We start from the raw sequence: 13,115 nt of genomic DNA on the forward strand, positions 1-13,115 counted from the left end.
TGAGGAACGGATAACTTTGCCACACACGCTGTCCAAGATCAAGAATAATCTCAAAGGCAAACAATGTGTATTTATGTCAACTTTATTGAACGTGGAGATTTCAGGAAATGACTGAAATACACAAAAAGGAGTAAATAAAAAAAAAAAAAAAAAAAACATTTTGGAGTTCTACCAACAAAAGCAAAAGTGCAATCACCACTCTTCATTTCAAATTGAAATTTAGGCTGTATGAAGTCACTCCACAGCAGTTCAAAAACGTCTCAACATCATGAGATAAATTAACACTGACAGCAGATGTTTTGTGTTTTCAGATTATGACTTCAACATTATAGATCCTTTAAGAGGCTGTTAAAACACTATAGATGCGTGAGTGTTATTTTAAAAGCATCCAAGTGGAGTTTTTGTGTTGGGTGAAGAAGCTGTGCTACATTTAACCAAATGCAAAGAAAGAGCAGACATTCCATCATTAATAAATACATGCATCCATTATCTCGTCTTAAGTAAGCAAAACGACAATAAATCTGTTCCCTATGAACAAAGCTACTTCAAACAACTCATTAAGGAAGCTTGTGTGGAACAAGTTGCACTGTAATAGTCAATAATAGTCAAATAACACTGCAAGCTGTTGACCATGTTAGCATAGGATTGCACAAAGCAATCGTGAGTTGGACTATTACAAAAGCATTAAAAAAAAAAAAGACATAACGACGATAAAGATGATGTCAAAAAATACAAATGTTTCACAAATGGCCCACTGGTCATTAACATATATATTGGCCCATTTATTGATAGCCGGCTGTAATCCCAGCTGTCAGTGTTCAACATAATAATATCAATGACTTCACGATTTTAAATAAAAACCGTCATTTACAAAGTGCACAAAAAAAACATACAAAATGAGAAATTCAAAAAAAAAAAATTATAAATTAGCCTCACATGTGATTATACAATCTTGTAATAGTTAGTGGGACATTGTACTGTTGGTATGTGAAAGAGAAGCAACAGAAGTGTGTTCTGGTTTTAAGATGAACATATGTGAATTCAAATAAATAAGTGTGTAACTTGACCCAAAAGGATGAAGACTTTGTTTGTTAGAACAGTTCCAATCAGTCCATTTTAAGTGTTAAAACCTGTGTACAGGCAAAAATACAATTTACGTCAGAAAAGGAAAATGTTTCCAGAGATGAATGAATAATAGATGAGTATTTTACTCTGATGTAATTATTCCATAACAATATTTTATCCATCAATGTACCAAAAATGACATGTTTGTGACCAAGAAACTTCTATGAAACTGAAGACAATTAAAAACTGTAAATGCTCACCCAAGCCTCAAAAATGGTGTAACATTCACTCAAGCCTTTAGAAATGGAAAAAAAAAATGCTAAAACTAGCACAGCTATTTATCATAACTTAAGTTTAAATAGTGACTTTTTCCAGCATTAGCTGCCCCCAGGAGCCTGAGGTCTCCACTAAAGCCAATATATGGATAAATACTAACAGAAAACACTTGTGTGTCACAGATTCATCAGTACCAGAGTATGTCGCAGACAGAAACAACTACAAATGCCAAATCTAAGATAATTATAATTTAGAAAGTGTCTTAATAGTAAAATATCCCACGCAGAACACATACACTGCGTCTTGGGCAAAATTCTGTAATAACCAATCCTCATCAAACGTGCTCTTTAATTAAATTTGTTTTTGAACTCTTAAAATATCAATAGTGGAAATTCCATCACTTATCAGGCTACAGTTTGCAACAGTGTTAGTGAAAGGACACAGGCCACCAATGCTTTACACATTAGAAGAACAGAAACCAGTATACTGTAATAAAAAAAGGCTGTTTGGGTCACTGATGCAGTTTATGCTACCTGTTGGAATTTCAAGCTCCGATGTTCATTTCATGCTCAGCTAAAGTCAAATAATCACCACATGCCAATTTGATTCTCTTGGACAAGAGAGGCTTCTTGTTCTTCAGCATCACCTCTGCAGGTGGAAAAGTTACTTGACGCAACACACAGTACTTCCTCCTGTAACAGCGCTAATTAACTAGGAGGCGTACAGTATATGTACCACCTATATGTGTGTGTATATATATATATATATATATATATATATATATATATATATATATATATATATATATATAATTGGCTTTCAACTTACAAGAAATGAAAACCTTGCAGATCCACAAGGACTTGGTGACACACAGAGGCACAGCTGAATTAATTGCAGGGGAGTGTTTGGAAACTGATGAGCGACTGAACGGAATGAAACCAACAGAGCAAAGGATGATTGATTCTGGCGGCTGAGCTTCACCGAGCGGCAACGTGGCATTTACGGTGGGCAGAAATCAGCAAAGTATGGGTGCTGCAAGGCTTCCTCTGCAGAGATCCTCTGCACGGGATTACATTTCAACAGGTTCTGGGTGAGAGGAGAGGAGACATTTTAATGAAAGCGAGCAGAGAGATCAGATTTCTTGCACGCAAAGAAACCTGGTGTTGCATACTGGCAACGCAACTGAGTCAGGAATATAGCTGCTACGTCCACAAATATGACAAAAGAAATGGGTCTTAGGGCAAGTTCACACATAGATGGGTATTTTTGAAAAGTGGCTTTCCTCAAAATTATCCCGTCCACAAGTTTCCAAAAATATCTTTGTCCACATGAAATCCCCCCCAAAAAACCCTGTTTTTGTCAACAGGTGGCAAACTGTACAACCTTGTTGGTCAATCAAGAGAGAGGGGGAGAAAACATCACTAACTTGTGTTAAATGTCTAGTTAAAAGTTGGCCTTTCACAACTCGCATCATGTAAATGAACATGATGACGTCACGACACAAAAATACCCTCATATGTGTGACGTGTGGACTGGGCTTTAGTATTCTATCCTGATGTAATTAAAGTAAGGCATGTTGAAAAGGTGAAAATACCTGGAGTAGATCCCGTCCTGTGCTACTTAGTTTAGGGACCACATTCACCAGTGAGGTGGTGGCTGGATACATGGGATATGGCTGCAGGTAGAAAAGGAGACAGTACAAGAAATTTCAGTTTGAGAATTCAGTAAAAAAAAATATAAAAATAAGCTAAGGGAACATTAACAATTTACCTTGTAATCAGGAAGTTTGGTCATTGTTTGCCATTGTTCTTCAGTCGGTGTCCCCAACAATGTTCCAAGTAGTTAAAGAAACAACAAGTTCATAAATAATTGATCACAAAACAGATCATTGCCCGTGCACAAACACCTCTGGTAGCAGAGACCCACACACTAAATGTTACTGTATATAATCAGGAGTATCATCATGTCGATACAAACTATGATCACCCAAAAAAAAAAAGATATCTGAAGATTCTTTTCAACTGGTCGTCCACATCATTCCCAGGGAATAAAGGCCTTCCAGCATTAGCCAGCTCTGAATCACACAAAATAAAGAATGTAAGGATAAAACTGAATAGTGAACCAGGAGGAAACGAATGTGAGTGGTCCTCTTCAGCTCCACTACACTTATACATTTATACTGACATATATACTGTTTTGAAAACTTGAACAGGATCCAAAGATTTGCCCTGAAACACTAAAGCATTAGCTGCAGAGAAGTCATCATTCTGAATTAATATTATGTCTATCTGCTATTATAAATATTACACTGAGCCCTTTCTTAGTCTGGTGCCTTGTTGTTCTGGCATTTACCTCTTTGCCATGTCATTATCTAAAATGCAACAAACTTAAATGTCACAATATCCATTTTTATTATTACTACAAATGTTTTGGTAGACACTTTAGCAAAGAAAAGAACAATAAAGAGACACAAGAATAGAGTGACAACTCATATCCTCACTAGCATCAAATCACAAATCAACAACAAAAACGAACCTGCAAATATGCATCCAGCAGACCACATGTCAATTGAGGTAGAATAAAGTTTGGCACCAAACAGCACATCTGGAGGCCGGTACCACAAGGTCACCACCTAACAAACAAATCACACAGCACAGTAATAATTAGGTGGCCACAGAGGCGTGATATTAAGTCAACACATTTTTCAGTGCGTGCTTTTATGCTGCTTGCACTGCATACAGTACACTCATATTGTCAAAAGGTAGTAGGAGTCTGAGTATAATACATTCTTTAGTACAGACTGAACCTTTAACATGACCTTCTTTCAAATCCGCAACACTTAAAACTTTTCCCCCTCTGGGTCTTGTGTTTGTTTTATTTTCAGATCGTTAGTGTCACCACAGGTCAACTGTTCTCCAAAATGAGACTGGCTTGCTGAGCCCTCAGGTCAGCCAACCAAAAAATAAATTATATTCGAGTCCTGCCCATCATTTCTCTGATAAGAGCAACAACACAAAAGCAGCCAGCACTCAAACCACATGTGTGTTACTCTGTAAGAATGAAATGGAGGCAAGAAATTTAACAACCAATAAAACCAGTTAGAGCTGAAACAATTACTAATCAATTAATCGGTTTGAAGCATTGTTTTCATTATTAAAACAGGATTTCTGATTGTTTCAGCCTCTTAAATGAGAATATATTCTTCAATTCTTTGCCCAATATAATAAAGGAATCATTAAAAGTGAATCATTTTGTGGACAAAACAAAACATTTGCGAACCTCATAATTTCCAGGTTTGACAAACACTGATGAAGTTTTCCGACATTTTATGGACCAAACGATTACTCGATTAATCGGGAAAATAATCGACAGATTAATCGAATTATAAAAATAATCGTGAGTTGCAGCTCTAAAACCAGTGCATTTTATTCGCCAAGAAATATTTGCAATTGTGCAACAGGCTGCATATTTCTGTCAATACTGTTCCAATTTGCCAATGAGACATTGGTACAGAGCCATATTTCATTTTCACTCATGTCATCCAGCAATAAAACAAAGCCCAGTAGAATGTAAACCGAATTTAAATGCCTTGGCTCAATTTATCATTAAATGTGTGAAAGAGTATCCTATGCAATATCACACAGGTTAGAGATTTAAACCTGCTTTGTTAATGTTACACAACTGACCTCTGCTGAGTAACACCTCACAGGAATACCAAAGGCTCGAGCCAACCCAAAGTCAGCAAGCTTCAGCTCCCCATTCTGAAAAGAGAGAGGAGAAAACAAGTTAGCAGCAACACTCAGTCATAAACTACAGTCACAGTGCATCAGAGCAAGCCATAAAGAGTGAAGAAATTAACACATTTGTAACCAGTCTTCAAGTCCAAGTCCAATTGCACCTAAAAACTCACTCTGTTGATGAGGAGATTCTGTGGCTTCAGATCTCTATGAAGAACATTTCGACTGTGACAGAAAGCAAGGCCTTTCAGCAGCTGGTACATGAATGACTGCAAAGTAAAAGCAAGTATAGAAAAAACAAAACAATATTTAAGAGACTTAAGTGTTTTGTGCTGATCCAAGTTTAACTCCCTTTTTAGATCATCCAGGGTGTTGGTATTTTACCTTCACAGTTTCTGGGTCCAGATCCCCATTGCAGCTGTCAAAATACTTCTTCAAATCCTGAAATTGTTAAGAGACACCCGTTAGCTTCTGGAGACACACGATCGAGAACATACTGCAGGTTTCAGATGACTCACCTGATCACAATATTCAAAAACCAATGTTAACTTCTTGTCACTGTGCAAAACATCATGTAGTCTGAAAGAGACAGAACAGTTTTACATTGACATTTGTTGATATCTGGGTTGAATGCATCCATCTGAAAATTGTGAAAATTCCATCCTCATTCCTGATTAAAATGACAACTGTTTATGAAATGACTGCGACGATTGTAAAAATATGCTTCAGTAATTCTTCTCTCAACTTATCTATGTTATTAGGGGGACCCTTCTGTCTGTATTCTAGTCTCATTCTAGTTTGTATCCAGCTACTCTAGAAATACATTACAGATATTTGAAATTCAATTATCTCGAGGTAAAATGAAGATTTCACCGGCATTCCTCCTATTCACATTTCCTATTGTCATTTTAGATAAACATAACTTAATTCTTTCTAGGAGAAATGTTGTGTTCAGGGTTAGTCATGACAGGTATCTTCAATGAACTTGCAGATTGTGGATATTTGCAACTGTATTAATAACAGAATTATTATATTTCCAGTAAGATATATATGTACAAGTTAAATCTGACTAATCTTAATCTTTAATTTTCCCAAATTTAAGATACCTACATTATTCTTTTAAGACTATAGATATTAAGTTTTAACTCGTCAGAATGACAGTGCAGATTATGTTAAACTTGAATTGTTGCTAGTCAAAGATTATGCTGTAGATATCTCAAACTGTGTGTTCATAATGTAACTGTAGATATCTCTAATAAAAATGATCAATTACCATTATCGAAATAAATTTTGATTTGGAGATATATCAAAGTGGAGATATCTAACTTTCATTTAACATAGATTAAACGTAACTGCAGGTATCTCTGCAACTTTAGCCAGTAAAAATGTAATTATGAAAATCATGTCGTTGATGTTTATAAAGATTCCATAGTAACATGTAATAACGAGTTGAACTCAGTCTGAGTGGAGGTCTGTCACTGACCTGACAATGTTTTTATGTTTTAGTTCCTTCAGAAGGCAGATTTCTCTCAGAGCAGAGCTGGGCACCCCCTGCAACAAATGACAACCACTGCAATTAGCACTAGCCTATGCTAAACATAACTTGCATGGAATGAAATATTATATTCTGGCGACATACCTCATCGTCATCGTCCAGCCTCACCCTTTTCAAAGCCACTATTTCGTGGGTTTCTCTGTTTTTAGCCTTAAAAACTGTGCCATATGTGCCTACGGGTGAGAAGAGGACGAGTTAAATCCCATTCAGTCTTCACATTAGCTTAGCTCATTTAGCAAGTGTTCATATCGTAAACGCTTGCGTCCCTAAATCTTCAGGCAATCAATGTTACTTACACATTCAAGTGTTAATAAAATTGTCGCTGTGTACGTGGATGTGTGGGATGTTATTTGACAGATACATAGCTTTCAGTTTAGCAATCGTTAGCTTATCCCACAACTACATGAAAGCTAGGTTAGCAAACCCGGCTAGCTAATGTTAACTTCTTTTTTTTCCCAAAAGGCGCATGTAACTTACCCTCCCCGATTTTTTCCAGTTTTTCATATTTCTGCATATTTGACCAGATAAGCCAGCCTTGGGCCAGCCACCAAATTAACGACTAAATAAATGCCCCAGACTGGGGTTGATAATGTCCTGATAGCTAGCGTTAGCTTGATGCTACACTTGGCAGCTTCTGAAGATCTGCAGCAGGTTTGTGTTATTGTCATCTAGAGGCCAAAAAAGGAACTGCAACATTCTTGTAATCCCACTGAAGGTTTCAGTAATAAAAGATAATACTTTTGATCATTTGTAACCTAATCTTAAACTGTAAATGTATTATATTGCTGTTAGATAAATGTTTTAAACATATTACTCACACAGTTCTTTGGCTTACTAATTCATTATATAGGAATGAATGAGGTTACTAGGGAAAAGTGACAGTGAATTAGACCTCTGAATTTAACCCATCCTTATTACACACTGGTAGTGAAGACACATAAGCCAGGCACAGGACAGGGCTATGGGGGTTTGGGTGCCTTCAGGGGCACCCCAGCCCTTAAACTGTCCCCTCTCCTCTTGGTCATGGGCCAACACTTTGTACAACCTCTGTGTCAGTGCACATGCTGCACAGACAAAGGCTGGATGAAGTTAATACATTTCTTTTCATTTGAATGTGACTTTAACTGGATGATATCCAAAAGAAAAAATACCGTCCAAAGCATGCATGCTTCATTATACAATTTTAAGTATTTAATCTTTTCAACTATGTATTTGAATGAAAAAACAGTAACATTATCTGTATTCTTAGTCATATAAAGGAAAATAAATACAGTAGAGCAATCAAAACAGATTTTAATGTTTTTTTCTATACATAACAGTTTCTTATTCTATACAGAACAAAAACAACAGTGTTAAGACTGTACATTAGGGAAGTTTGTAGTAATTGTCATTGTCACATTAAGATGGTAGATTTAAAATAGATTCTATACAATTCATCATGTTTCAGCAAGGCTCATTGCACATTAACTCCAATATTTCAGAGTTCATTTCTGCCCCTCAGCTCTTTGCCTGCGGATCAGATCAGAATAAAGTCCTCCTTTGCTCAGCAGTTCCAGGTGAGTACCAGCCTTAAAAGAAAAGAGGGCAGATATAATTAAAGACTATATAACACAGTAAAATGAGAAGCACCCAATACATCTCTAGGAATTACTGACAAATAAAAGCGGTCAACCATCCAACCCTACAGTGCTTCTTTGAATTTACAAGGTTGTCTAATAAATAAGCCAAGGCATTTAATAGCAGATTACAGCACCTCTATTTTTTGTGTACTTTCACTCAACTACCTCACCTCCACAATGCGGCCATTGCTCATTACACAGATGAGGTCAGCCCCTTGAATGGTGCTCAGCCGGTGGGCGATGATGAGCACAGTGCGACCTCTTGTGGCCTTGTCCAAGGCCTCCTGCACCACCCGCTCAGATTCCGCATCCAAGGCACTGGTGGCTTCATCCAGCACCAGGATGCTGGGGTTCTTGATCAGGGCACGGGCGATGGCAACGCGCTGTTTCTGGCCACCTGATAGGGTCACTCCTCGCTCACCTGAGTTAAAAAAAAAAAGGATAAACAAAATAAGTAGTGCTTATTAGTTACATGTCCCAGAGTCTCTTAACAGTTTTAAAAGCTTAAATGAAAACACTTACCAACCACAGTGTTATAGCCGTCTGGGAAACTGGTAATGAAGCGGTGAGCATTGGCTTGCTTCGCTGCATTAATGACCTCGGCGTCTGTAGCCTCAGGCTTCCCGAAGCGAATGTTCTCCATGATAGATGACCCAAACAATACTGGCTCCTGAGTATTGAAAGACACAGTGCAGAGACAATTGAGTTGCTGAAAATGTGACTTATAAATGTTGCTATTAGATCTATCCTGATTTAATCTTTACCTGATTGATAAATCCAATGACTTGACCCCTGAGCCAGGTCAGGTCAAGTGTTCGAATGTCAAGTCCATCCAGCATGACTACGCCGCTGGTTGGGTCATAGAAACGCTCCAGCAATGAAGCCACAGTGGACTTCCCTAGAAACAATGGATTAATAACTTAAGGCTAAGCATAATTTTTTACATGCCACACTTCTACAACTAGAATCTGGAATAAATTACCTCCTCCAGATTCTCCAACAATGGCAACAGTTTTACATGGAGGCAACGTTAAGTTGAACTTATTCAGAATCTGATGGCCAGGTCTTGTTGGATAACTGTAAATATACAGTATATTTAAATAAGAAATCAATAAAATTACCATCTGATGTTATTACACAGATAATGTCTACACTTGTCTGAAAATTGTATTTGTTTTAAATTGAGATGAGGCTCCAACCTGAATGAAATGTCCATGAAGTCCACTCTTCCTGTCAGAGAATGGTATGGGATGCGTCCGCCCCCAGCAAGTGTGATCGTTGGCTTCAGAACAAGGTATTCAAAAACTCGGGCACCAGCACTGGTTCCTCTCACCATCTGTAGCAATATAATATGATTCTACATCATAAATGTGTGTCATTCAGATAACACATACTCTACATATGTACAGAATTCTTCACCTGTCCAAAAAGGATAGAGATACTGGCCAGTGACCTAAACAGAGAGACATTACATATGTTACACACCAACACCAGCTACATTTAAGCAAATATGTTTAACGATAATACAGATCAGTTGTTGAGAAGCAGCATTTGTGTTTTACCTCTGAACGGTCTGGGATGCAACCAGAAAGGACATGAGGTCTCCAGGAGACATTTCGTTTTGAGAAACTAAGCTCCCTCCAGCAAAAATTGTTCCCAGTACAATGCCTGTATCATTGACAAACATTGATTTTTTTTTAATGTAATATCTGCTTATCAATATGTTAATCAATTAATATTAGGAACCAACACACTCACAATTCAGGGCAATATTTGACAGTCCCTGGAAAACTGCTATTCCAGTACCAAGATTTTCATTCATTTCACTTGATTTGTCCACTTCATATGCAAATGACCTGGAAAAAAACATTGGCAAAATTACATTAAATTAAAAAAATATGATCTAACAAATTTGATACACAGTATATTGTGGCTCTACAGCGCTAGGCTATGAGCAGATCCAATTGTGCTCTCACTTACCGGAGTTCTCGCTCCTCCATGGCAAATGCTTTCACTGTCCGCACATTGCCAAGAGCCTCATCTGCCACTCCTGTTGCTTTTGCCACCTTGAATTTCACACAATAAAAATCAGCCAGACTTATTATATATAATTAACTTATTTTACAAACAGTGAAATAATAAAGATTAAGGTCAACGTTAAGATAGCAAGCTGTTGTGTTTAAGGCATGCATTTTTCGGTAAAAATAGCTTTAACTTAATGTCTTTCCGCTTTCAGTTTTTAGATTTGCAGCTCAAGACAAGGTGGAACTTAAACTCAAGACACTGTGCTGTACAGTCCATCTCCATCTGATCTTACCTGCTCCTGAGCCAAACGGGAGAGCTTGCGCAGGAATGATCCAATCAGAGCCCCAGCTCCCACCAGACAGGGAAGGACAACGACAGTCAAACCTGTGAGTTTGGGGGACAAGACATATAGAGACACAAAGCATCCAACTGTCTGTGTCACACTCCGCAGACCCTGCAAATATGCAAGAACAGTAAGTTAGTAACACTAATATATACTGCAGCTTATGTAGAACTGATCATTTTACAACACAAATTTACACATTATACCTGAGAAATGACCAATTTAAAAGATGACTTGAACTCTTGAATGTCAGCAGTCAAACGATTCACGAGCTGACCAGTTTTATTGGCATCAAAGAAAGCCACATCTTGCCTGTGATAAAAAAGAAGAACAATGGTTATCTTTTTTGTGTTGCAGATGTGGTCTGTCAAAAAGCAGTACACATAATGTGTCTGATCTCGGATTTTTTGTAATGGGTACCTCAGTAAGGAAGCAAAAAGAGCCTTCCTCATATCTGCTGCCACTCTCTCCCCCACCTGGGAGAGCAGAATGATGTAGCCAGTCGTCAGCAGGCCCTACACAGTGGAAGTGATTAATGACCAGCGCAACAGGCCATTTTTCGGGAAAATAGCTGGGCCATTCCTGCACATTTCTCTGAATGAAAGTGAGTGAATCCAAGCTTGCAAATGTGTGAGAGGAAAAAAACCATCCTCCTAACTAAATAGAAAACATTATTAAACAATCACTAAAAGCCACTTAAATGTGTAAAAATGTTAAACGTATTAACAAAAGGAAGTTATTTTCTAGGTGTTGCTTTTATTACATTCATCCATTGCATTTCTTCTTAGTTAATTTACAGCAACTTAACATACAGCTATCAAAATAAACTGCAATCGCATATTTTAAAATGCTACATGTAGCCCAAGAAAAAATAAATAGGCAATCATACTAACATCAAAAAAGTGTCAATACTACACATGTTTACAGCTGCGTCATTATTACAGCATACTTGGCCCAACTTAGATTAAGTGTCTTTGACTGTTGTTGAAGTGCCGGTATATTATGTTGTGCTACAATGTCACATTTTCTGTACTTACTTGGGCACCATACAGTGCAAGTAGTTTCAGGGCAGGACCTTGAATCTCATGGACAAAAGTCCCAGTATGTTCTCTCAGGTAACGTGCTACAACATTAACCAGATCCCCGAGCATCAAGGGGATTTGAATATTCAAGATTGCTGCACCAAAAGCAAGCTACAAAGAAAAAAACATTTGTTTAGTTATATATGAACACTTATGTTACATTTGATTGAACTGGTAAGAGCTTACCACAACAGCTCCAATGAGAGCTAAGAGGTGAGGCTTGACAAACTCCCACAGGATATGCCATTTGAACTCAGGTACAGGTTTTGTGGATACAACATCCACCAGGTTATTGTTATTTACATCTTCCTGACAATGTGCTACATGGCAAAACAGCCGAGCAGAGACAGTGAGTACCGCTGGTCCCAAGATGAACTTCAGAGCCACTCCTGGTTGTTTGGATGTGCGGGTGGCAGACTGACGGACAGCTTTCCGAGTGAGGCCCCAAATACGACTGACAGCATTTCCAGGCTGTCGTGAAAAACTGTATCCTGTAGATCCTGGAGATACATACCACCTGGATATGACAAAGAATGCACAATATGACATTCAATAACCGAAATCAAGGAGTTTACAAGACTACATTAGAGTTCTTAAAACATTACTTTTCTTTTCATTAAAGGAAGTTTTTAAATTGTATTTCACATAAAATAAATCACTCAGATTAGCGATTAAGCTAGTGTATGAACATATTATTATGAGTAGTGGCTAACTGGTTAATCATGTTGCAGTTTAAACTCAAGTATGGAAACAAAACACAACACAAACCTATGTACTGTCTGGTAAATCAGAAAAGGCTAAATTTAGTCTGAAGAATTATTTATCAAATAACGATCAGCTGTCATGTGGCAACCGGTCACCTTACCGTGACAGTTTCCAAATGTCTGCTGTTTTACTACATCGCGGGTATAGAGACAATGACCGCACAGGAGCAGCAATGCTTGCTTTACTACAAATGATCTGAAACATGTTTGATGCTTATTTCAAAGAGAAAACGAGCTCATTAGGTCAAATAATCGTTAAGCTCTGAGGTAATCCACAGTGAACCAGTGGGCTGACATGTTGACTCTATCCCAGAATGCATTGCTGCGCCTGTACAGTGGAGGTCCTCATGTCTACTGGGATTTTTGGTTTATGACAGTGTCCTAATTTCACTAAAGGAATTATGTTTAAGTTTAAGTGATACGTTAAATATCAGATTACTTTTGAAACGAGACTCCACTTTGTTCTGGAGAACTACAAACCTTGACCGGAAATGAAATCATATTACGCCACGTTCACGTACCAATCCGTAAAATCGTAATTTCGACCAACCCAATGAGAAATACGTTCACATCAACCTGTGTGTTACTGTGTATGATATATCGGAAATAAGTAGTTATATATCACACCACGTGGTGACAAGAACATTGT

At 37.7% G+C, this 13,115-nt stretch overlaps 2 protein-coding genes across 2 annotated transcripts; both read right to left on the reverse strand.

Annotated features, from left to right (window-relative positions):
• Positions 1 to 2,123: 2,123 nt before the first annotated feature.
• Positions 2,124 to 7,285, reverse strand: cdk5 (cyclin dependent kinase 5). Its single transcript, XM_058645484.1, has 12 exons — positions 7,111 to 7,285; positions 6,718 to 6,806; positions 6,562 to 6,629; positions 5,597 to 5,657; positions 5,463 to 5,519; positions 5,252 to 5,347; positions 5,028 to 5,102; positions 3,877 to 3,973; positions 3,344 to 3,415; positions 3,112 to 3,170; positions 2,936 to 3,016; positions 2,124 to 2,427 (listed from the first exon to the last, which is right to left on the reverse strand). The coding sequence occupies exons 1-12, from the start codon at positions 7,145 to 7,147 to the stop codon at positions 2,341 to 2,343; spliced, it is 879 nt and encodes a 292-aa protein (XP_058501467.1). The 5' UTR covers positions 7,148 to 7,285; the 3' UTR covers positions 2,124 to 2,340.
• A 621-nt stretch (positions 7,286 to 7,906) lies between these two features.
• On the reverse strand, positions 7,907 to 12,868 carry abcb8 (ATP-binding cassette, sub-family B (MDR/TAP), member 8). Its single transcript, XM_058634093.1, has 16 exons — positions 12,568 to 12,868; positions 11,889 to 12,219; positions 11,658 to 11,813; positions 11,041 to 11,135; positions 10,827 to 10,932; positions 10,570 to 10,731; positions 10,233 to 10,318; positions 10,011 to 10,108; positions 9,815 to 9,920; positions 9,672 to 9,705; positions 9,452 to 9,588; positions 9,235 to 9,329; positions 9,017 to 9,150; positions 8,775 to 8,922; positions 8,423 to 8,673; positions 7,907 to 8,201 (listed from the first exon to the last, which is right to left on the reverse strand). The coding sequence occupies exons 1-16, from the start codon at positions 12,669 to 12,671 to the stop codon at positions 8,118 to 8,120; spliced, it is 2,127 nt and encodes a 708-aa protein (XP_058490076.1). The 5' UTR covers positions 12,672 to 12,868; the 3' UTR covers positions 7,907 to 8,117.
• Positions 12,869 to 13,115: the final 247 nt, after the last annotated feature.

This window comes from Solea solea, chromosome 1 (genome assembly GCF_958295425.1).
Source record: "Solea solea chromosome 1, fSolSol10.1, whole genome shotgun sequence".
Classification (NCBI taxonomy): domain Eukaryota; kingdom Metazoa; phylum Chordata; class Actinopteri; order Pleuronectiformes; family Soleidae; genus Solea; species Solea solea.

Bases quoted from the DNA above. Each gene is read 5' to 3' on its own strand.
- cdk5 (XM_058645484.1), bottom strand. From the start codon at position 7,147: ATGCAGAAATATGAAAAACTGGAAAAAATCGGGGAGG. The intron at 6,630-6,717 runs GTATGTCGCCAG...CATTTGTTGCAG, and splicing joins GGCTGGACGATGACGATGAG to GGGGTGCCCAGCTCTGCTCT. The intron at 3,171-3,343 runs ATCTTTTTTTTT...TACTTGGAACAT, and splicing joins GTTGAAAAGAATCTTCAGAT to TGTTGGGGACACCGACTGAA.
- abcb8 (XM_058634093.1), bottom strand. From the start codon at position 12,671: ATGTTTCAGATCATTTGTAGTAAAGCAAGCATTGCTGCTCCTGTGCGG. The intron at 8,923-9,016 runs GTAAAGATTAAA...TTCAATACTCAG, and splicing joins TCATTGGATTTATCAATCAG to GAGCCAGTATTGTTTGGGTC. The intron at 8,674-8,774 runs GTAAGTGTTTTC...TTTTTAACTCAG, and splicing joins CGGCTATAACACTGTGGTTG to GTGAGCGAGGAGTGACCCTA.